This window comes from Phragmites australis, chromosome 9 (assembly GCF_958298935.1).
Source record: "Phragmites australis chromosome 9, lpPhrAust1.1, whole genome shotgun sequence".
In the NCBI taxonomy this organism is placed as follows: Eukaryota; Viridiplantae; Streptophyta; class Magnoliopsida; order Poales; family Poaceae; genus Phragmites; species Phragmites australis.
Window position 1 is genome coordinate 34,180,800 of NC_084929.1, and position 23,448 is coordinate 34,204,247.

The following is a 23,448-nucleotide window of genomic DNA, read 5'->3' on the forward strand; positions in this document are numbered from 1 at the left end:
GTGAACAATCATACAATGTAAAAAAAAAATGTCTTCGGATTGATCATTCACGGAGTATGTTGACCTCTACATTGCATTTTGTTGAAGTTTGAGATAATCTTGCAAAACTGACGGCCAGCTCGTCTTTCTTTACTAGCTTGATGTACTACTGGACTCCACTGTTTCTCAGTGTGCTGCTGGCTGGGCACGTTTGTGAATCTTGGCATTTGCTAGGATGCACAGCTGATGGTAATCCAGCTGGGGTACAATTCTATTGGGTCAGGTGCTAGTTGGGTTGGCAGTTGACCAGATACGAAGACAATGTCCGCAACATCCGTGCAAACTAATGGCGTGTGCTTATGGCCCTTTATCTGAATCTCTGGAAATCACTCTCTATCACGAGGAATCTTACATCCTATCAAAATGGGCCCTCTGATCTTGGAATCAGTTCATTCAGAGACTCAATCATCTTTTGAGCAAAAGCCACCAGTGCCGCTTTGTAAATTTCAAAGCCTGGTTGGAGCATTCCCAACTCTCAACTCCAAACCTCATACCGAACTCTCGATTTGATGTACCACACACCATGGACAAGCTCCTGTTTATGACCGTCACGTCTCGCACACCCTCTACGCCTCCAATGTGCCTCTGGAGCCCATCTTCCGAAAAAAAACCCATCTCCATCGGCTTCCTGATGTCGCCAAAATGGCTAGAAAACACGTGCGCGTTTGTTCAGATGGCGACGAACAAAGATACATTCCCCTTCCCCCTCGCATTAACATCACAATTTTAGCATTCAGAGATAGCCCAAAATTCAGTCCAAATTTGAACTTTTTAAATTTAAAACAAATATAAACTAACTTAGCTAAGTATCTTAAATTCACTTCAAATTTAAAATTTAAACCTTGCATAAACTTGATCATATACATTTTGGTTTATTTGGAGTTCTCTGGTTTTTGAGTGTTGATTTGAATTTGAACCCAATTCAAATCCCAAATCTCTAAATCAATTCTTAATCTATTCTCAAATCCTAAACCCTCTCATTCCTCTCTCTCTCTCTCTCTCTCTCTCTCTCTCTCTCTCTCTCTCTCTCATGACTTGAATCTACTTTTCCTTTTCTTCTTCTTTTCCCTTGGGCCAAATCGGTTCGACCAATCGGGCCGGCCCATCTCTTCCTCTTCCTCACCGCTATAGCCAGTTCGCCCAACTCTAGCCCAATCCGCTCCACCATCCGCAAGTCCGCAACCACTGACGCGTGAGCCCTAGCCTATTGTTGCGTCTCCCCCTTCCTCATGCCACGCCGCCTCTCTCTCTCTCTCTCTCTCTCTCTCCTCGACCAGGACGCGAGTCCGTACCTTGGGAACTCACGCACCAACCTCTCTTCTCTCTCCCTCGCGCCGCTATGAGGGAGATGTGGAGCGAACGTTGGCACTGCTGTGAGACATACATGAAGAGGACATCGTGAGATCAGGGCTAGTAGTAGATATGAGTTGAGTAATGTATTGCGGGAGGGGAAGGGATATGGACTGGAAAGTGGGTTGGGACAACCCCCTTCCTTCCCTTTTTTTCCTTTTTCTTTCCTCCTTCCCTGTTGTTGTTTTGTTGTTTCTAGATTGGTATGATGTCACCTCACCTCGCCTTACAAGCGCCTATGTGTTGCGAAGAGGGTGGATCATCACGTTTCGTCTTACCGCCTTAAGAACAATGGATAATCGGCAATTCTACTTTATTTTTTGAACCCACCACAGTTCTCTTGCTTGGAACAGTAAGTGAATATATCTAGGAGTATATGGGAGTGAGATTTCATCTTTGTGGTGTTGTTATATTACTAACCTACAAAAAATAGATCTAAAGTTTCTTGAAGGAGCTTCATGAGAGAAGGCATCGAAGTCACTTGAAGGCCTCAGAACCTCATGGGCGGAGGTGTCATCAGAGTCTCTTGAAGGCCTTAAAGCCTCCTGGCAAAATGTGTCCTCTATTGTGCAAAGCAAGAGAAACCAGTCTACTACTACATGAACAAGGTTTTTGAAAGAGTAGAAGATTTGGGTTGATCACATCATGATCTTTTCCATTGGTACACATGGTGCTTATATAGATGTATTTGAGCTATATTGTCACGTACTAAGAGGATCAATCACTAAATCAACACCCAATCAAGCACTGAATCAACTGGGACACCAACAACAGCTCAATCTCATAGAAATATTGTTCCAATCTAGTCAGTACGATGATGGGATACGACTGGAGAGGAAGTAGACTGGGAACGAGAAGGAGACAACACGAGAGAGGATCCAGAGTAAAGAGGAAGTATTGAGGAGGAAGAAGGTGTTCTGTTATCTATTCATCCATGCCCTTTGTGCTGCTGCCGGCCAAGCCATATAGCATTTGCCCCTCCCTCTGAGTGAGCCCTGGGAGCTTGCCCACTGACTCGGCCTGCAAGCCCAACAGCACCCCGGCCCATGCATGTGACATTCTCCCCTCCTTTAGACTCGGCTTGCCCTCAAGCCAATGCCTTGAACTTAGAATGCTTGAACAACTGTTATTGCCAAGCTTGAGACCTCCAGGATCCCAGGGTGCTTGCAAATCCTCGAGAGTAGCTCCAATGCATCCAACACCATCAACATCACTATGCTTCTACTGCAACCAGACAAGGAATTGCTTAGCAAATGCAACACTTTGAGTAGAGAAATATATGATGATACCAATGCCCAATGCACTCTTCTCATTTCCCTCCATAAAAGTAATTATTGCAGAGATCATCAATGTTCTGCTTGGAACCTCCCTTCATGCTCACAAAACCTAGGAAAGCCTCTTGTGATACTAACATATGTGCGACTGCTAGGAGGACATGAAGAATCAAAAAAATTGCAAAGAGGCATTGAGATCCCTATTCTTCTTGCTGTTGCTCTTTGAGTCTGTGCTCTCTGCTATCACATTTGAAACCTCGAGTGTGTGAAGAGACCTCATTGGCCAACAGTGAAATATGTCTAGTGTAGGAGGTGGCCTAGCTGTAGCTATTGTAGCTGTAGCAGTAGCAGCATTGGGAAAGGGCGTGGTGTCTTCATGATGAGCAATGGAGGTGGTTGCTACTTGTTGAATTCTCTTGAGTGTGGCAACCTGATACCTGTATATATTGAGCTCCTGAGGAACTCCTCCAATGTAGACTAGACATAGTTGCATGTATATATTGTTGTTTACACCCAGCTGCTTAATAGCACAAGGACTGCTGAGAAAGTTCCTAGTAGCTTTTACCATTTCAAACAAATTTGGTATTTGAATGTAACTCCAATCTTAGGGAAGTATTGCTTGAAATGTGTTGACAAGTTCTGATTTCTCTATTTCCTTCCAATAATACCAATAAAATTCAAGTGACAGAAGCAACAACACAATATCGGAAGATTTGAGCACTAAATCATGAATAGAAGAAATTAGTTTTCCTTGGCTAATCTTAATTACCTTGTGCTCAGGTGCTGCGTTTTTCATGTCCATCACCACTGTAAGCTTCTATATTTTTGTACAAGCCAGTAAGATGCACTTACTAGAATCAGTAATGATTCTCCAATGAAATACACTTGGTAGGTACTGAGTGCTTTCTAAAGAACCTGATGTTGTACTTTTATGATGTCCAAAAGGTGGCCATGGTAGAACCCAATCCATGGTTGTACTTTTTATGTTGCATCATGGTTGTAGACAAAATTTTTACAGTTCCAATAGGTTGTGGCCATGGCTTCAGCTCAACTAGTCTCACTTCCATGCCTCCAGCATTCAGATGCATGTGCCAATTAAGCCATGTCTTCCAGTCCTCATCTACAAATAAGTTAGCCCTCAACTCAAGCAATAATGTCCCAATACATGGATGTGGCCATGGTGACTGTAACTCCACATCACAAATGTAGTCATTAGCAAATATGCTCACTTGAATAACTAGCCCCCAGATAAGAGGCTTGGCTAGCAAAGAATGAATATAATGAACCCCCAAGAGCATGTCAGAGAAGAGACCTTTTGGCACCTGATGATTTCCTTCCTTTGTAGTAGGATACAATAAGAAATTTTGACCTCCTGGTGTATCCCAAAATAGGCTGGCTTGATTGAACCCAACTGATGTCCAATATGTCGCGCAACTCTATGGCACTACCTATGTCCCTTACTTGAGCCGGTGGTGGCCATGGTGGCCGTGACCCAATGCATTCTTTGCAACAAGCTAGCTTGGTAGTAGGAGAGTATAATTTCACAATCCCTTGGTTAGCAGCAATAACAGAAACCCCAAACTGCTCATGCCAATCATTGTCCAGGAATTTGTGCATGTCCTCAACAACTAGAACCTCCTTGGACAAAACATCAATATTGAGAGGCATTACCTCGAACACCTTGTGTGCATCGCGGACGTCGTACACCTCGACTGCCTCTAATTGGGCTTTCAGCGAGTAAATTTCCTTATCAAGCTTTGTCGTAAGCTCAGTAGTTTCCTAGTTCTGCTTGGAGAGTTCATCACGTATGTGCCTTTTTTCAAAGTTCAGATCTAACCGCTGCTCTACTGTGACTTTGTCAATCTCATACTTCAATTTACTCCTCATCTCATCAATATCTCCACAAAGTTTCTCAGTCTCCTGCTGTAAACAAGAGGAATGGTTTTCCTACGAGTTCTGCACTTGCGACATAAACTTGGAGATATTGGACTCCTACAGCCTCTCATTTTTCTGCATGTCAGCCTTGGAGATAAAGGACTCAAAAATCTCTCGAGATTGAGGACCTCCATGATCGCAGAGGTGATCCCCTCCGCCTGCTTGGTCGGCACCACGCACTGGACGTCCAACACACAACACCCATCGTAGATGCAACGTCCATGTAGAGCATCTCGAGATTGGACGGCCTCCTATTCTGATTGAAGCTTGAACCATGCCTCTACGTGTGCTTCTCTGAAACACAACCATCCTCTCCACCCCACAAGTGGCCAAGATCTGCTTGAGGACATCCTCTGTATTGCACAAAACCTCTGGAGGCTAAGCTAGTAGTATGCAAGGAGGGCATCGGGTTACCGCTTCAGTATGCATCATTGCCGATTTTTGTGGAGATTGACAGCACAACTGTTATTCAGCTAGCCACATCTAGTGAAGATGATTGTTCAACCCTTGCTCATGTGGTTAGGGAGGTGAAACACCTGTTCATCGGACAAAGGAGATTGGAGATCAAGAAAGTCGATCGAAACTAGAATATAGTTAGCCATGAATTAGCGAATTATGCCCACATCCATGGTACTAATGGTATGTGGATAAGGCAAGATGAAAGTGTTGTAGCGTGTCTAATTCATGACGATTGTATTGCTTCTTACTCTGGTTAATATATCTTTTTTTCATGCAAAAAATAATAATATAAGGGTCGGTTGTTTTGCAATTTTGTGGGAGTTTTTAGGGTTTCTCTTTTTTTCCTCGCCTGCTTCTGGGTTATTAGACTTTTGTAGTAGTAAAGACTGTTTTGTTTCTTAGAAACCACAGCCAGAAGCTAGTAAAAGCAGTCTGCTTGTTTGGGTTTCTGGCTTTTGTGAAGCAAAAGCTAATAGAAACTCAAACAAAGCTAATAGAAACTCAAACAAGTAGAGACTTAGATAACATATCTTTATAACAATGAACAGTCTCAACCTCTCCGAGCTCTTGAACAAGCATTTTAACTTCCTTCACCGGCAGTGCCAATTGCGATCTGTTGTCTTCAGTAGCACTGAGAGCATTGCATATCGTTAGACAATCCGTCTCCAGCATGATCGGGACTGAGACCCACTGGAATGCGTGCTTTAGCCCTTCTCAACAGGCAAGTAACCCTGCTTCTTCGGTGTTGGCGCAATCAAAGATTAACTTAGCCTGAGGATAGCAGCACTTCCCCTTGATCGTTCCTCACCACCATGCCAACTGCGGCCCTACTGTGTCTTGGTGAAATGCAGCCTTTGCATGGATGATGATGGTTTGATAATTAATATTTAAGGAATGATTGGACATACAATATGTCCTGATGATGGAGTATCATCATACACATATCTGCCACTTGTAAGATAGGTTTAATAAACGCCATGAGGTAAATAAGACATGCACGAATATTTCAGCTAATTCATCATGTTCTACGTAGATACTATTCCTGATTTAGACAAGAATAATCCAAATAATACAATCCGAAAAAGTTATACCTGAAACTCTGAATAAGGTACGCCTCTCCGACCTAACTACATAAGAATGGGAGGGGGTACGTCAAAAGGGAGGCCAAAAAACAAGCAAGAAGGAGGCCGGGAGGACAAGCCAAAAAGAGAAATAGTAGTAAAATAAGATCGGATAGAAGAAAAATAATCCATTGGGACCCACAATCAAATTCATCCGATAAGAGTTTCATGATTTAAAATATGAGAGAACTTGTCGAGATTCATAAGAGTAGATCCAGAAACACCCATATTGTAATAGTCTTCTTTTGAGATCAACCAAGATATTACAGGACATAAGATTGTTATGCTAAGAGAGGTCCAAACCTGTATAAAATCTGATTCGTCCTTTTCAATACACACAGATGATGATCAGTCAACCTTACTTTAAATAAGTACTTACAAAATTGACTTTACCAATAATTGAAAATGACTTTGGCTCTTCCTTGTCTTGGCAAAACCCATCTTTTCTGGCCTCTTGAGGATTTGCCAGGGCTTGTTGTGGCTTCATTTGAAATCACATATTTACCTTTCCTATCTTTAGGCTTATTGGTTGTGTGCATCCGTGCTATGCAGAAGCTAAAAGTATACTCTTATGTGTTTATATCATCTCGATGTAAAGTTAAGAGTCAATAAAGCTGCTTTTATCGAAAATCTTCAGGCTTGTGTTTTGGAAGGCTATGAGGAATTCAATTGGTCCTTCCACTAAGGTATTTGAAGTCTCGGCAAAACCCATCTTGTCTGGCCTCTCGAGGATTTGCCGGAGCTTGTTGTGGCTTCATCTGAAATCACATCTTTACCTTTCCTATCTTGAGGCTTATGTTTTGGAAGGCTACGAGGAATTCAATTGATCCTTCCACTAAGGTATTTGAACCCGCATGTGCGATTTGATTTCGCACATACCAGGCTCTCCAGAGTACCAACAGCAGGAGATCACACCGCGTTGGGGAAAATCTGTCTAATACATTCAACAGCCATTCTGGACCCGTCTCTATCCACTGTTCCTCATCCGGCAAATCCCAATGATTACGCACGCTTCCCTTGGCGTGTAAGCCCGCAGGCACTGGAGCAAAGCATGATATTCTGTTTTGTCTCTACTCTCTACCGCACAAATATCACATATGCCTTGCACTTACAGGTGTCTCTTCACTTTGTTCTCTTCACTTTATGTGTGTGTGTGTGTCAGTGGGGGGTGGGGGGTGGGCTCGAGCTAGCCACCCACCGTGCAAAGATTTTTACTTGGACTAACTCAACAAACAAAAATGCATAAAGAACTACTATACAGTTGACTTAGACTGTGCTTATCACTCAGTCACATTTTTGTTAACTGCTGCAACGTCTATAAAAAATTATTGCAACAAATAATAATACTTATAGCAACACATAACTATATATATGTATATATATGTGTGTGTTGTGTGTGTGCGTGTGTGTACACACACATTCGTTTGCAACAAATAAGAACTGTTGCAACATACATAAAAATACATGTTGCAACATAAAGTAATATTTACTGCAGCAGATACAAAAATACGAAGATCTATTGCAACATAAAAAAAACTATTGCAACATCAGTAATGCCTATAGCAGCTGACACAAAAATACGAAGAACTATTGCAACATAGAAAATTAACTATTGGAACAAACAGTAATACCTATTGCAACGTAAAAAAAGTTGACTGAGATAAGCACAATCTCAGGGGATTGAGAAGTGGCAAATCTATTTTTACTTTCGGTGGAACCAAAGCTTTCCAAATGGAATCCCACAGCGGTCTTCTGCCATCAGCTGGAAGCGCCAATTGCTGCACGTACCATATTCTAGGTTAAAACCCAGCTTGTAAGCACTCAAAACACTACACATTCCTGACTTCTCATAATTCCATGCCACAAAATCGTTTTCCATACTCCAGGAGTTTGTCTGAGGGTCAACTGCCAGAGAAGATTCTCTAGGTAGCCAGTTATCTCGCCATATCTTAATGCTTGTTCCATAGCCTACCCTCCAAATTGCTCCTTTCTTGAATAGCTCTAGCCCATGTTCGATTGCTCGCCACCACGTCGGTGAAGCATTACCTGGGAAAACAGTATCAAAGAATGTGCCCGTTTGGGACCTAAGCACAGCTTGAACCTAGAGCACATAAACTGTACGGATATTGGTTTAAGCGCCATGCTTGTCGAGCTAGCAAAGCTTGAACCGTAAGCCGCCTTTATCCATGCTTCTCATCATGCATTCCCATGCACACACCAATGTGTTTTCCTCTTCCCATCCTCCGCTCCCTACCAGTACAGCCTCATCTTTCGCATCAGCTCATCACACTATCACAGAGACCAGCCGAAAGCTTGAACACCCCCATGAAGCGAGTAGGTAACGCCTGGGCAACAAATTTTATCAGCACCTCTTTACCCGCACTCAAGATATATCGTTCACTCCAATCCAGAAACCTTTTGCCAATATGCTCTTCAAGGGGTTGGAATGCTTCTCTTTTCATCCGTCCCTCCGGAGTGGGGAGGCCTAAGTAACGTGCTTCAAATGCTTCCTTCTCTACCTGCAGAGTCTCCCTTATATTTGCTCTCAACTCATCATCCATGTTGCCTGAAAATATGATAGAGCACTTAGGGGTGCTGACCAACTGCCCTGTACCTTCCTCAAAATCGGATAGTATGGTTCTGATATTGGCTGCTTGTTCCACTTTTTCCTTGAAGAATAGCATGGTGTCGGCCGCAAAAAGAATCAGTATAATCATCGGTGCTCTCCGGCACACCTTAAGACTAGCCCCAACAGCTTTCTTTCAAAGGTGATATTCTCGTCGTGAAGGGATTTTCGTTCACTTCAGCGCTCCAACAGTTTTCCTTCACGGTTCTCTTCACGACGGGATTCCCAGGATCATTCTCTTTAGGACGAGATTCTCTCTTCTTTCCTTTCACGATTCCCCTCAAAAAGAAACTGTTGGAGATAAGAAAAAATAAAAGGAATGGAAACAGGGAAAAGAATCGGAAAGAAAATGAAATAAAGAAAATATAGTTAGAGATGGTCTTAATCCCTTTGATCTGACCATCCCATACCCCCTTCTTCAATAATCTAGACTCTAGACAAGCTATCGGCCACAATCAGGAACAGGTATGGAGACGAGGGATCTCTTGGCTTAGGCCTCGAGACGAGGTAAACTTTACACTGTAGCGAGCGGTGGTTACGCAGGCCATAAAACACCTAATCTAGCCCAGCTGTTCCAGTTAGAGATGTAAGTTTTATACTTTTTAAGTTATTAAATCGATCCAAAACTCAAAAACGATGAACTAATTATTCACGTCCATTTAATTAAGTTAAGAAAAAATAAACTAAGTGATGATTCAAAACTACTCATTAGTACCTATTTGCATCTCTAGTTCCAACACTTTATGCAAAAAAAAAAAAAACCTCCAGTCCACCCTGTCATACGCCTTGGCAAGAGCCAACCTTCTCGTCGATTACTTTGCATTACATGAATGCATTCAAAAGCTATAAGTGCATTGTCCGTGATCAACCATCTTAGGACAAACGCATTTTTATTTTTAGAGATTGGCTCCTGCAGCAAAGGAGGTCTCAACCTATGCACAAGAATTTGGACACCACTTTATAGAGGACATCGCATAAACTTATCAGCCTGTAATCTTTGGGTTCTTCCAGCTTTGGCTTTTTGGGGAATTAACACGTTAACAGTGTCGTTCACACTTGAGGCATTGCTGCTGTAGCAAAAAAACTCCTTAACCCCCTTAATGATATCCTCTTGAGCACATGCCAGTTCCTCTCATAAAACCGGCCTGGTAACCCGTCAGGCCCAGGGGCCTTGAGTCGGCCGATCTAAAACATTGCATCCCTTACCTCCCCATCCGTGAAAGTTTTGCACAGGGTCTGATTCGTTGCGTCCGTTGCATGGGATTGCACTCCAGACAGTCCACGGCGTGGATCAACAGCAGGGTCTCGATCATACAGCTTCTCAAAGAAATCAGTTGCCAACGTCTGTATTTCTTCCTTCTTGGTGCACCATCTCCATCTCCCTTCTGTTCGAATTTTTAAAAAAGTGAACTCTTGTTTGAATTCAGTCTATTGTGTAATAACAATTCGGAAGTGACGGATGGCAGAGAATTGGGATCAAGTAATTAAAAATTGAAGGCCACCACCCGAAGGCAGATATTACCCCGAGCCGTCTAGAACTTTTCCTCTCGCTACAGTAGAGAGCGGGCAAAACCAAGACGATCAGTGGTTTGATGGCGCTTTCACCGGCTCCCCTGCCTTCGGTTGCCACCTCGTCACCGGAGGGGTGGGAGAGCTGTGAATCCGGTGGCCCATGTACATATTCTGCTTCTAGGTTAGTTTTTATTAGGGTAGAATAGAGGTGCCTTATGCTGATGTGGTCAGGTGGGTCTTTTTCTTCTTCTTTTTCTCCTCCGGTGGCGGTGCTACGGCTAGCAGTGCTTAAGTTGGTGAAGGATTAGCGAAGACTTCGGTGCTCTAGGGCAGATCCAAAGATGATAGCGGTATCAATGTGTTCTCCTGTCCAGGGGCGGACCCACGTAGACATTAGAGGGTGCACAGGACACCGGTTAGTTTTTGTTTTTCTGAGATCCATTATGTACATCAGGCTTATGTGACATCCCATATCTGAATAAATAGGACTCCCACATATATATGGGACATCCGATCATTTTAGTTCTGGGTCCGCCACTGCTCCTGTCGAGATGTCTTATGCTGCTTATGTGAGGTTATTTTATCTCCACCTTGTGTTTCGGTGGGAGATTTCGTCATCCCCGTTTGTGGGTTTTGTTTCCGGCTCGTTGACTTTGTTGCCGACGAGAGCGGAAGGTTTTTACTAGGCTACTGGCTTTGAGACCTGAAGTGGGTGGTGCCAATTCTGTTCTTGTTCCTTCATCTACTCCGGTGAGGCAACATTCGATTCTCTTTCAAAGCTCTAGATGCGCCCCAGCAAGTGGTACGAGGTGTTGGCTCTTGCCACAAATCCAAGGTTTAGAGTCCCGTGTCGGTTCGATGGGAGGCTTTGCCTCTGACGATGGTGCCCTTGGGCGGCGCAATTAGCCAGAGTTGACGCTAGAGGAGAAGATGGCTTGAATGTTGTTCTATAATTTTATTTTTTTCAGGGTCATCTTTGTAAAATAGGATTGTACTGTGCTATCCTGTTAATATAACTGCTCTCCTTCGGAAAAAAAAAAAAAAGAGGCCACGGAGTATCATACACGATGGAGATGCAGGTTGTCTTGTAGCTTCCACGATAATTTTCGCTTTGCATGCAGTATTCTAGAATCCTGGAGAAGGAACTCCCGATGTTTTAACCCTCGTCCACAGAGAAAGAGACGAAGAGATGGAGTACTTCTGTGCGGCACGAAACAGAGATGACCGTGTAACTTTTCGCGTGCGCCGAAATAGGTAGTTACTGGTTTCCAGAGATTACCTGGCAGACTTGATCGGAGTAACATACTACCTCCGTTTTTTTTATTTCTCACCAATTTTTTTATTATAGCAATTTTAAACTTATGTTATTTTGTATAAAATTTTTATTGATATTTAAACTTTTGTATCATAGATACGTCATGAAATGTATTTTATTAGTGGGTCCAGTTTTCCTAAACTAGAGCTCTGACTAAGTAAGGTTGGTTTTACGAGAAATTGTATACTTTTAAGTATTTATAAATATTTTGTAAAAAAATAAAATTAAAATTGCTACAGTAAAACTGGTGATAAGTAAAAAGACGGAGGTAATATTTTCTTTTGAGTGGGATCGCATTAACAGATTAGACCACCAAATTCTGCCCATCCCAATTTCAAGTAGTCTTGACATATGTGCTTACATTTTCTGAGGATTTAAATTCCATATAGAAATAGTATATGTACACATGTTTGCTATTAAAATCTGTACCCAAGTTATGTGAGGGTAGATCTCTAATCTCGTTTAGACATATCTACGTGCCTATGTTTAGACAAGCTTGTGGTGTGTGCGCATTAGCATGTTTGACTTGTATTTGTAAAAGATTAGATCACGAGTTAATGTCAATTGCTGTAAGAGTTAATATTTATTTAATAAAAATATTGTTTTTTTATTTTACATGTAACGTCTTTACATGTGTTAAACATCCTGAGCACATATAAGCTACATCTAATTTGTCCGTTAAACCAGGTGTGACAAATGATATCTATCGCGGCTGACTCCGTCTACCTCTGTAGGTGCTCAACATTCACATATACCCAGTCCCGCATGGCTCTGCCCCCTGTGCGCTCCTTCTGTACGTGACAGAAATAATTATAATTTATTAACATGGATCACCAAAGGTATTAATGCTACATACAATAACACACTTACTCGTACGTCTAACCGGCGTCTCGTGGGGTGGTACTAGCGCCACCTATCGGTACCCGAACTGCCTCTGTACACGCTCGGGACAATATGCCTCCACATTGTTCATGTACAACAAGAAGCATTTGGTAGTCCATAAGTCTGAGCCACATCAACAATATGATGCGATGAGCCCTCCAGTCGTAATTTCGACCACTTGCGTCATATGCCATGAATCTCACTCCACGAGATCGGCGCTAAGGATGTCCAAATCACTAATCACCGGGAGTAGCTACCATGGTCTTGTTGCTGACTCCATCTCAGCCTAGCATGCATCCACCGATATCCCATCGTAGGCCTCGTGTCATATGTAATGATATCGGAGATGGGGACTGCATAGTAGCTCTTGAGCACCCAACACTGATAAACCGGGAGGTACTTCTAGCTCCATAGCTGTAGGAGGTGTAGCCAGCTTGTAATTGATCCCTTCTTCTTTAGTCGTTGGGTTGCATCATACAATCCTCTGTACGTAGCAGCCAGAACAGTAGATCCTAACTGTAAGATGTCAGCTCATAAGGATGTGACGCGAGCTGACTCGCTAACTATACAATATGGGGGACAACATAATCATTTATCGTGTTGCAGAACATGATGCCTTCCAATAAGACGTACAAGTACACCTTATAATGTTGTAAAACTATAGCCTCATCCATATCCGATGGGCATAGACCGAACTATGACGGCCCATGAATCAAGGACATAGAGAGACCAACATCCTTCTTATAATATTGCACACCAAACCTACAAGACGAAAAAGGTCAATGAAGGTTAAATAGCACTACAATATTTAAAGTACATTACATAACAAACAATTACCTTCCCTCAATGTAGCCCTTCCATTGCTCCTTTGCTGGTCGCAAAACTACTAAAGGGGAGCCCATGATTGGTAGCATGGTTAGCATGGTCATATTCCTCAACATTATAGCCATCTTGCCAAAAGAAAAGTGAAATGTGTGCGTCTCAGGACACCACCGATCGACAAGACCTGTGAGCAGTGGCTCCTCAATTGGTGGAAGAGGTGTCCTGCCACCACCCTTCATGGGAGCTCCAGTCATCATGAGAGTGAAAGGTAGTAGTCCTGCCCTTGCAAGTGGCTCGTGGAATCGAGGGTCTAACTCCTTAATCGTGTGAACAATCTGGGCTCACAACGGAAGCAACTGTAAAAGGTATCTAATACATATACTGAGTTAGTAGCAAATTATCATGGTAATTAAAAATCACATATAATCGTGGTACCTGGTACCCTGTGAAAATCATCTGTCCCCTATGGTTCTCGTCGTACTGCTGCTGAAGAATCTCGGGAAGACTAACATGAGCCATGACAATGATTTCAAGCTACATGTTTTATAAGTAGGTGAATAACAAATTAAAGTATATTACAAACTTCATGGCTCAATAAGTATATGAATAACAAATTATAATATATTGCAAGCTTCATGGTTCAATAAATAGGTGAATAACAAGCTTTATGATTCAATAAACAAACATCTTATGTAATGCCAATACCAAACAATATATTACAAAATAAGTAGTACAACTAATAAGTGAATAACAATTTAAAATACAAAACATGTTTGTGAATAACTTCAAATAACAAACTAAAATGCAACAACTCTAATACACTACAGTTCGATAGTGGCCTGATAGTTTACTGTTGGGTCAGACATGTCCTCCTGTCATGGCCAGGTTGTTTGCAAAGTTTGTACTTGCGTATGCCGTCAACAGCATATGCTTCATCCATGTTGCCTTGAGGCCTCATGGCTCTAGGCCTTTCAGGATCCGTGCGTTGTGCTCGGGGATAAGGTATCCACTTAGGCCTCTCAATTGTTTTATAGTTGCTTCCGATATTGAAGGACCATATCTTTGGAAGTCATGTACTCTTCAATGCATAGATCGTAAAGTACGGCACTACATAATGTGATCCTTCATCGCCGCCCATGTCCCTGCAAGCGGCTAAAACATGCGAGCATGGGATATGGTGCGGTTTTGGTTTATTGCATGTGTACTTCACCTCGTGGGGTCTAAATTGACATTGTTACACGGTGTCCCCTGCGCTATACACTGGAGTATACCTACGGTAACATATGACCTTAAATTCATTATTGGACAGGTCGTAGATCCTCGTTCGATGAAAGTGTGCCTTGATCCTCATTCTGGATATGGTTTCCTCCACCTTAGGTGCAAATCGCGTGCTGCAATTTATAGCAATATTACCACAACCTCAAAAGTAGTCTGTTATTCTATAGAAATATGAGCTTAATGATGGCACACAACTGGAGGTCCCATACTCCCTTTAGGATATTGTTGAACGTCTCCGCTATGTTCATTGTCATGATGATGTACCTAACATGGGATACAATAATTTTTGAAGACTTATTTGTATAAGAAAGGGTACAATATGATCATTTAAATTCTATATGCTAACCTATCACCGTGAGTATCATGGATTAGAGCCCAACGCTTCGCTGGTTTTCCCGCTATCCACTCGCTAAACGTAGCACGTGAATGGCTAACAATAGTTTGTCCCCCAACCATTTGCAAACCATTTGCATTTGCAAATGGTCCTCCTGTGCTTGTTGATCTGTCATCATTTTGCGAGTGGTTTCATTTAACTTTCTCATATCTCGTTGAACTTTGTCAGCTGGTTATGCACATACAACCCTTTGGATCTCTTTACAAGAGACTTGCTACGGTACCTTGTGTACAGATTCGCTCCCAAATGTCGCATGCACCATCTTCTCTCCATATCAGGCCATGCAATATAGTTATCATGTAGCATGTCTAACGCATGCAGAAAACTCTTGTTGTGGTCTTAGATAATACAAACTTACTCCCTGTTTCCCACAACACATGTCCTCACCAAAGTGAGGAACCACAGCAAGTTATCATTATTCTCACTCTCAACTATTACAAAAGCAAGAGAAATGATCTAATTATTTGCATTCGTCGCTATCGCTGTTATAAGGGTACCGTACTTGCTGCTCAGAAATATGGCATCCACACATACAACCGGCCTGTAAAGTCTGAAAGCTTCAATACATTATCCAAAGGACCAGAAGAAACCTAATGAGGTATCAGTCAGTGGTGCTGTATGATCCATCCTCTAGCTTGATCGGTTCATCCGTCATGGCCCACTGAGTCCCTAGATTCGTCATGGCAATCTTCTACAGTAGCCTCGGAGCATAGTTGTGATACTCATCGAAGCTTCCAAACAACATCTTCAATGCCTTCTATTTCGCTCGCCACATGGTGCGATAATTGATCAACATACCTGTTTTAGTCTGCACCTCCTCCATAATTAATTTTAGCGACAAACAAATATTCGTGCCAACAAGAGTGATGAGGAGTTAGGCTATGAACCTTGCATCAACGGCGTGGCTCACATTCCTAATAGTTTCTTCGCTGCATGTATGTGGGGTGTGTCTACTGATCACAAAATAGTTCTCATATTTCAATATATGTGCTTGTACAAAGTAAGAACAATTCGGGTGCTTGATACATCTGACCTAATACTTTATAGGGTTAGACCGGACACACTTTTGGTCCCTTCTTGATTGCTGGTTCACACACAAAAGACTCATAACATTTGTTTTCAGACCATCCAGGTCATTAGGTACCTCAACCGAACTCTCTATATGCTAGTAGTTTTGAATTGTTACGAGTCTCCCATGAAAAACTACGGGACATTCTCTGTAATAAATATGAAAAAATTATATTGTATCTATAAAAAAAGATACATCTAATAAAATAACTACTTAGATATATGTATGATACGTAACTAATTGCACCTCTCGATAAATAATAAATAAATTAACAATGCAAATTAAATAGTACTATACTTAACAATACTAAATATTTAAGTAACTAACAATGCCAATTAGATCATCAATATTAAATTCAAATGAAATAATTAAAATTGAATATTGAATTAAAATATTATTTAAACTAACATGAAAGTTATATTGACCAAATATTCAATGTAATTATACATTGACTTCAAAACTATTTTACAAGCTAATTTTACTAGGTTTCTTTACACCACATTTACTTTTTTAGAAGTCAGAAGCATCAGCATACCGCTCTCGACCCAAGTTTTTTGAATCTTTCTAAAATATATTTTTTATCCTTTACCTCTTCTTTTTTCTCTCTTTCCTCTCATTGCACCGACACCCTATATACACCTATGGAGAGTATACATGCACTAAGCCACCACTTGACGCCACCACTAGCACAAAGTACCACCACTGAGCCATCATGTTATTAAACTAATTAAATAATCTAATTACATTAACTAATTAAATGCATACTAATTACTATTATACAATCTACTTACTCTGACTAAGCAAATAATTACTATTATACAAATTCACGTTTAATTACTATTATACAAATCCATGCTAATTACTATTACATTGACTAATCAAATAATCAAATTCATGTAATCAAACAAAGCAAATAATTATACAAATGTAATTAAATAGATTAAATAATCTGCTTACTCTAAATACTAATATTGTTGCAAGTATTAATTAAATACATAATTTAAGTATTTATTGTAACTCGCATTACTGCTCATTCCCATCGCGGACTAATTCTCCTTTTCTTACGTTGCTGCTTCTCCTCTCCTCTCCTTCCTTGCTTGCACTGCTCGTCTCCTCTCTAGTCGCATTGTGGCTCCTTACCAGCCTATTCTTATTTGATAGCGAAACACGACAGCGCGTGGATTAAAAAATTGACAAAAGTGAGATGACGTCGACACGATGCGATTGGGCGCGCCGAAAGCAGCGATACGATATGGTAAACAGTGTCATATTCAGTGCCGAATATATGAAGTTTTCAGCACCTGAGGTGCCGAATACGGTAAACAGTGCCGAATACATCGAGTTTTTGACATATGAGCTGCTGAATACGGTGAATAATACCATATTTGGCATATTAGTGCTGAACACAGGAGTTTTCAATATCTCAGATACCGAAATCAATTTTTCGGTATTTAAAATATCGAATACAGATGATACATTTATAAATATATTGATATATTATTTATTTTAATAAATATGATGACGTATGATTTTTGCAAATAGAATAAAGCCGTGTTGAGTGGTACAATCATCACGCTTTCGTGTCAATTCGAGTGCAGTTTTGCGTCGAGAATTGCATTAAACAAGCGATGGAACAGATCCCTCGATAGTGTCGTATAAAAACTTGTCCGATGTGCCTCGTGCTGCAAGGCTATACGGAAACAAGCACTACTACTCTATATGAGTGGTGCACACTCACGCCAACGTGACGACAACGATCAACCCTCTCTCAATACGTGGATCGTTTCTTAGACTGGAAAAAGAAATGAAGAAACACACGAATATGAACCCTGGCGGTATCTGAAAGGCATTGTGAAAAACCTCGGAATAGTGCAGAAAGTGTAGTATCAGGACAAGGAAAAGAGATCCAATAGCAATTCAAAAGAATGTAAGCGGCATAAGATTCTGTGCAACTGGGAAGCCAACAACGAGAGAAATTTACAACAGGAGGAGAAAAAAAACATGTTGATAGTGAATTCTCTCGTTGAATTCTACCTTTCACCATCGAGTAAGAAGAACGTTAGAGTCCAGTCATGTGTAAAAACACCAAGAAAACGGGAAAGAAAAGCAGCAGCAGCAGTAGGAAGCAAGCAAACTTGAACGGCTCTGTTTTCCTAGCTGGCAGCAGCAAGAACACCAGGCACCAACTCACACGCCCAACTCCCCCTGATCAGCAAATCACACACTAAGCATGGGATTACCACCCAATCATCCCTCCTCCAGGCTCTAACAATTTTATTAACCGCCCGGAACACACGTCAGGCATCCACCATGGCAATCGCCGCTTCGAACCAGCGCATGAAAAAGCTCAGAAAACGGAGCAGGTGAGCCGATGCAAATCCAATCCTGAACCATCTGCCAGGGACACCAGGGATGAAGGCCAAAACGGAAATGCGCTGTGCACTTTTGTAACAGGACAAACACTCGGAAAAAATCAAGGAGGCTGTACCACATGTATTTCAAATTTTGAACAGTCTAGTGGATTAGTAGCACATAACAGTGGTGGAGTTAGGAAACGGACGAACAAAAGAAAGAACAACCCCCCCCCCCCACTCCAACAAAGAATTCTCTCTCTCTCCAATACTAACTTCACACACACGAACTAGTACACTGCAGGCTCTCTCTCTCTACACTATAGGCTCTCTCTCTCTACACTACAGACTTTCTTTCTCTCCCCTCTCTGTGACGGTGCCCTTCTCTGACCCCACCGGCCAGCGGCAGAGGGCGCCGCCGGGACCCTGAAAAATCGGGGCCTAAACCCTCGAACCCAAAAGCCCCCCACCCTTTGCGCCGTAGCATGATAACTCCGCCCAAAAAGTAGCAGCACCTCACCCCACCACGTCGCAGCATTGCATCCGCGGCAGCCGCAGCGACTCCTCATCAATCTCATCGGCGCTGATGTCGTCGTCGCGCGGTGTTGGATCGCCGAGGAAGCTCCGGATGGCGGCGAGGCCGGGGCCGTGCACGTCGCGCACCCAGGAGGCGGACTCGGCGGCTGGGCCTGCGCCGTCGAGGCGGGCGCGGACGGTGGCGGAGGCGTCGAGGCGGTGGATGGGCCAGCCCCAGGAGTCAGCCATGCGGCGGATCTTCGACACCTGCGCGGCGGCCAGGTGCCGCGTGTTGGCCTTGATGTCGTCGATCGCGACGCGGAAGCTCCTGCGCCCCGCGAAGTAGTCGCCGAGCTCGGGGACGCCGATGGCCTTGCCCAGCCCAGCGTGCGCGGCGCGCTCGGGGGCGGTGGTCGTGGCGAAGTACTCCCGGAGCTCCTCGACCATGCCCGCGTCGACCATGTCGTCCACGCGCCAGTCAAGGTACTCCGCGAGGAGCGCATCCTCGACGTCGACCCAGAGAAGGCAGCACGGGACTCGGAGCTCCGGGCGGTAGCGATCCGCGGCGGCGCGAGAGAAGGGGTCCGCGGCGGAGGCGTCGAAGCGGTGGGCGAGGAGGGCGTGGATGAGGGAGTTGGACCCACCGGCGACGACGGGGACGCGCCGCCTCGCCGCGATCGAGGCGACCGTGGCGGCGGCGAGGGAGCGGAAGGACGACGTCGGGAGCTCGCCGGCCTCGGGGCGGATGGCACCGAGGAGGTGGTGCGGGACGCCGCGTCGGTCCTGGAGGCGCACCTTGTTGGTGGTGACGTCGAGGCCGGCGTAGAGCTGGATCTTATCCGCGTTCACCACCTCCCCGCCGAGCGCCCGCGCGGCGTCGATGGACAGCTTCGTCTTCCCGGTGCCCGTCGCGCCAACGATCACCACCATCCCTTTCCCCGCCGCCACCCTCGATGGAGGAGAAGCCGCCGAACAACACAGACCCCTGCCGCGGCACCGGGACGCGCGCTGCTTCTCCTCCTCCCGCGGCGGGATCCGCAATGGCCTCCCCGCGGCGGCCATGCGAGCGCGCACGAGCGTTGTGACCCTATTGGCGAGGAGGCTGGTCATGTAGCCAGTGCCCGACCCGAATCAGCCGCCTATGACCGACCGTGCCGTGTTTTGTCTGTTCCTAGTCTGCTAATACGCCTCGGGCTCCCCTTTATACGGGGCTCTGCTCTGCAGCGGCACTAGTATGTGGACGGTGCTGCCTGTCTCGCCGGGGGGGCCGTGCTGGCCCGTGTATATATACCGAGGGACAGGCTTGGTAGCAATTGCCACGACACCTTGGGAATCTTAAACAAAACTGCTGGGCCGTGCCTTGCCGCGAGCCGTCTGCAGCGCCGGCAGCTTCCTCTGCTCGTGAGAAGGGCAGGGAATACGAACAAAAGGTAAGGGCAGGGCACGCACACGCACGCACGCATTCGCGACCGGACAGGGGCCGCAGAGGCGTGGCTAAAATAAGCGGCGGTCGCCTGCCGCCGGTGTGCTGCTCTTGGCGCGCGCGGGGGCGGGGCTGGCTGTCCCGGTGGGAGGGGGACGCGCCCGGGTGGAGGTGGTGGCCCGTGTGCCCTTCGCGCTGCCACTGTGAGTTGGTGGTGCCCCTCGTGTCGGGTCCGTGCGCGTCCGCTTCCGCTTCCGCCTCCGCGCTCCGGTGTCAGAATGAATTTCTTCTGTTGGACCGGGGTCCCCAGCTTGCCTCTCCCGCCGGGCTCGTCGTCCGGTTTTGGTCAGAGGGTACGTGGGTGGGTTGCTATATTCTCCGCGCGCACGACAGATTTTGCCTCTCTTTTTCCCCCCGCCTTTCGGTGGGGTTTGCCTCCGGTGTCGTACGCCTAGCGTTCGCTCCCGTTCCGGAGATGGATGCTCGTATCCGAGCGTGGTAGCGACGTTGGTTTTGTACTACTACGCGATACATACCGTTGGGTGACTTCCGCGAGGTGAAGTCCTCGGTTTTCACTGATGCAACGGCACTGCAGTGGCGCACGTTCTGCTCACTTTCTTGCATGGAGTAGTCATTGGTTCAAAGTCAGCTGTTCAGGATTGCGACGGGCACGGCCCAACATAACCGTACACAACAACAAATGCGGCGCGGGACGGTTCAAAAATTTTCACCTGTGCTCCAGCAGAGGAGGCATTTTTTTCAGATTCCATTGCTACAGTGTTTTTACGGTGTACTGTTCACGTACTGTAGTAACTCCAGCAGAACCGGTACAGTGCAAATCTGCGGAGCTACTGTAGCACTCGTAACAGTGTGCACACGGCTCACAGAGGCTGACAGTGGAGGGGAACAACGTATGTTACTGCAGCAACACTGTAACTGTACTGTTTATAAAAGCTGACTGCGGGTTCGGAGAGAGAAAAAGAGGAGTATAAGGTAGAAAATAGAGTAGCTGTTGGAGATGAAAAAATAAGGGATGCTATAATAGTGTTAGTGGATGCTGTAATAGTATTTTTGAGGATAAAAATTTGAGATAACTACTGAAGATAACTTAAAAACTGGTAGGATCAACTGGTGATTTTAACTGGCAAGACGCTCGGAAATGGTTTGCGAGTGAAGTGAAAGAGCAACCGGTGCTTGTGCCTAGACTCACGCTTGAGCCATCTAGCTATAGCTAGGATGCTCAGGTTGTGGCCGGCGGTGAAACTCTGGTCCGCGTAGCGTAGGACGCGAGGCCTAGAAGAAAAGGAGAGAGATATCACTCACCCAATCGCCACTGTGGCACGGGCCCATCCCATCCGTCTGACGCCTGATGCATGCGCCAGGCACACGATGGAAAGGGAAGGAAGCCGAAGAAACTAAGAAAGCAAGGAGACTGCGCATGGGGGAATGTGGCTTCCCCGATGAGCCCCCAAACTGATGCTACGCCTGGAGCCCCGGGCCGCATGGCTTGTGGTGCCTCAGTCCCAGGCCACTCACATGCACAGCAAATACAGCCAAGAAGAGAGAAGAGAATACAAGGGCTTACTCCTATATCACTGTACGTGTCCTAGCTATAGCTATATGGCTCTTGTGTTTGGATCGATGCTACAACCTAGCTATGGCCACTGGCCTCCTGATCTGGCTTCTGGTTAGACTGACAGAATTGGGGCAGCCTTTGTATGCACTTTCATGACTACGAAAAGATGCCTCGAACGAAAATCGCTAGTTCTTTAGATGGTTAGGGTATCTCCAGTAAATTCTAGAACTTCATTTTACTATTATAATATTTTTTATTTTTTTATCTTTAGTAGCTATTTTATTTTTATCTTCTATTACTCTCTTATTTTTTTAGACTCACCGTCATTCACTTGCTACAGTGATGATGCTTCTCCGGACGACCAGCAAAGTTATTATCATTCCCGTACACTATAATAATAGACATCCGCACCACTGTAGCGCATGAAACGGGTTCTAATAGAGCGCGTTGCAGGCTGCTCGAGCGGCAAAATAGCCAGCACATGTACAGTGATACGGGAGTCCATTTGCCGGCTCTATTGGAGTTGGCCTTAGCCCAAAGACATGCAGGTTCTTGATATGGGTTAGTTTCTGTGGCTCTATGTATCCTACTCTGTCTGCACTCTCCAGCAAAAGCACGAGCTGCATCACAGATACAATTGCCAGGATTAGCTGGTTCATGTCCCCCAGTGGTCACTGGTCAGTCCCTCTTGTGACGTCGAAAACACTTTTGTACTCCACATGATTGTGACTATATATGCTCCAGCGTATTTGCAATTGGCCAGAAATGTTTATTTGGCATCTCAAAAGAAAGAGATGTTTATTTGGTGCTAGTGGTTAATTTCACTTGAGGAAAAGAAAGGGCCAAGTGAGTACATAAGTGTACCTTCCATCATGGAATTGAATCATATATACTTGGGCATGTAGACGAACATGACACTCCGATTCGACGACCGAATATCAGCAAACTAAGCAACTGGAATGTATGAATGGGGAAACAGAACTAAGCAAACGTTAGTGGAATATAGTATTATAGTATATCATAATATTGCATTGTTGGCATGCATTTATTGTGCATGACTATGCATGCATCCAGCATGAGGGTTTGCATCCTGAAATGAAGAGCCGTGGAGAGTTGAACCGTAGCATGCATTTGAACTTTTAACAAAGGAAAAACTAACAAACTAATAATAAGCTACTAATATCTTGCACAAGAAGATACAAGATGATATTCACAAAAGAAAAAAGAATGTATAACACTACTACAAACCATGTTAGTACAAACAGCTAAAATTATCCATCGCAGACGGTTCCAATACAGCACAAACAGCTAAAATTATGCCTAGGGGCGGATCCCAAGTAAGACTGACCACGGGCACAGGCCCCACTCAAGTTTGCTAAACAGTATCAGTTAACTAATTTTTACCATGAATGCCCTCACATAAATAAATTATAAGGACCCTGCACAACAAGAAATGTAAGTTAATCCCCTAGTCAATTTTTCTTCTAGGGCTGCCCTTGCTTATGC

General features: G+C 44.3%; 1 protein-coding gene across 1 annotated transcript; it reads right to left on the minus strand.

Moving 5' to 3' along the window:
• Nucleotides 1–18,718: 18,718 nt before the first annotated feature.
• Nucleotides 18,719–20,233, minus strand: LOC133929901 (adenylate isopentenyltransferase-like). The gene has a single exon (XM_062376657.1). It carries the CDS (start codon nt 20,051–20,053, stop codon nt 18,944–18,946), a length of 1,110 nt encoding a protein of 369 aa, XP_062232641.1. The 5' UTR covers nt 20,054–20,233; the 3' UTR covers nt 18,719–18,943.
• Nucleotides 20,234–23,448: the final 3,215 nt, after the last annotated feature.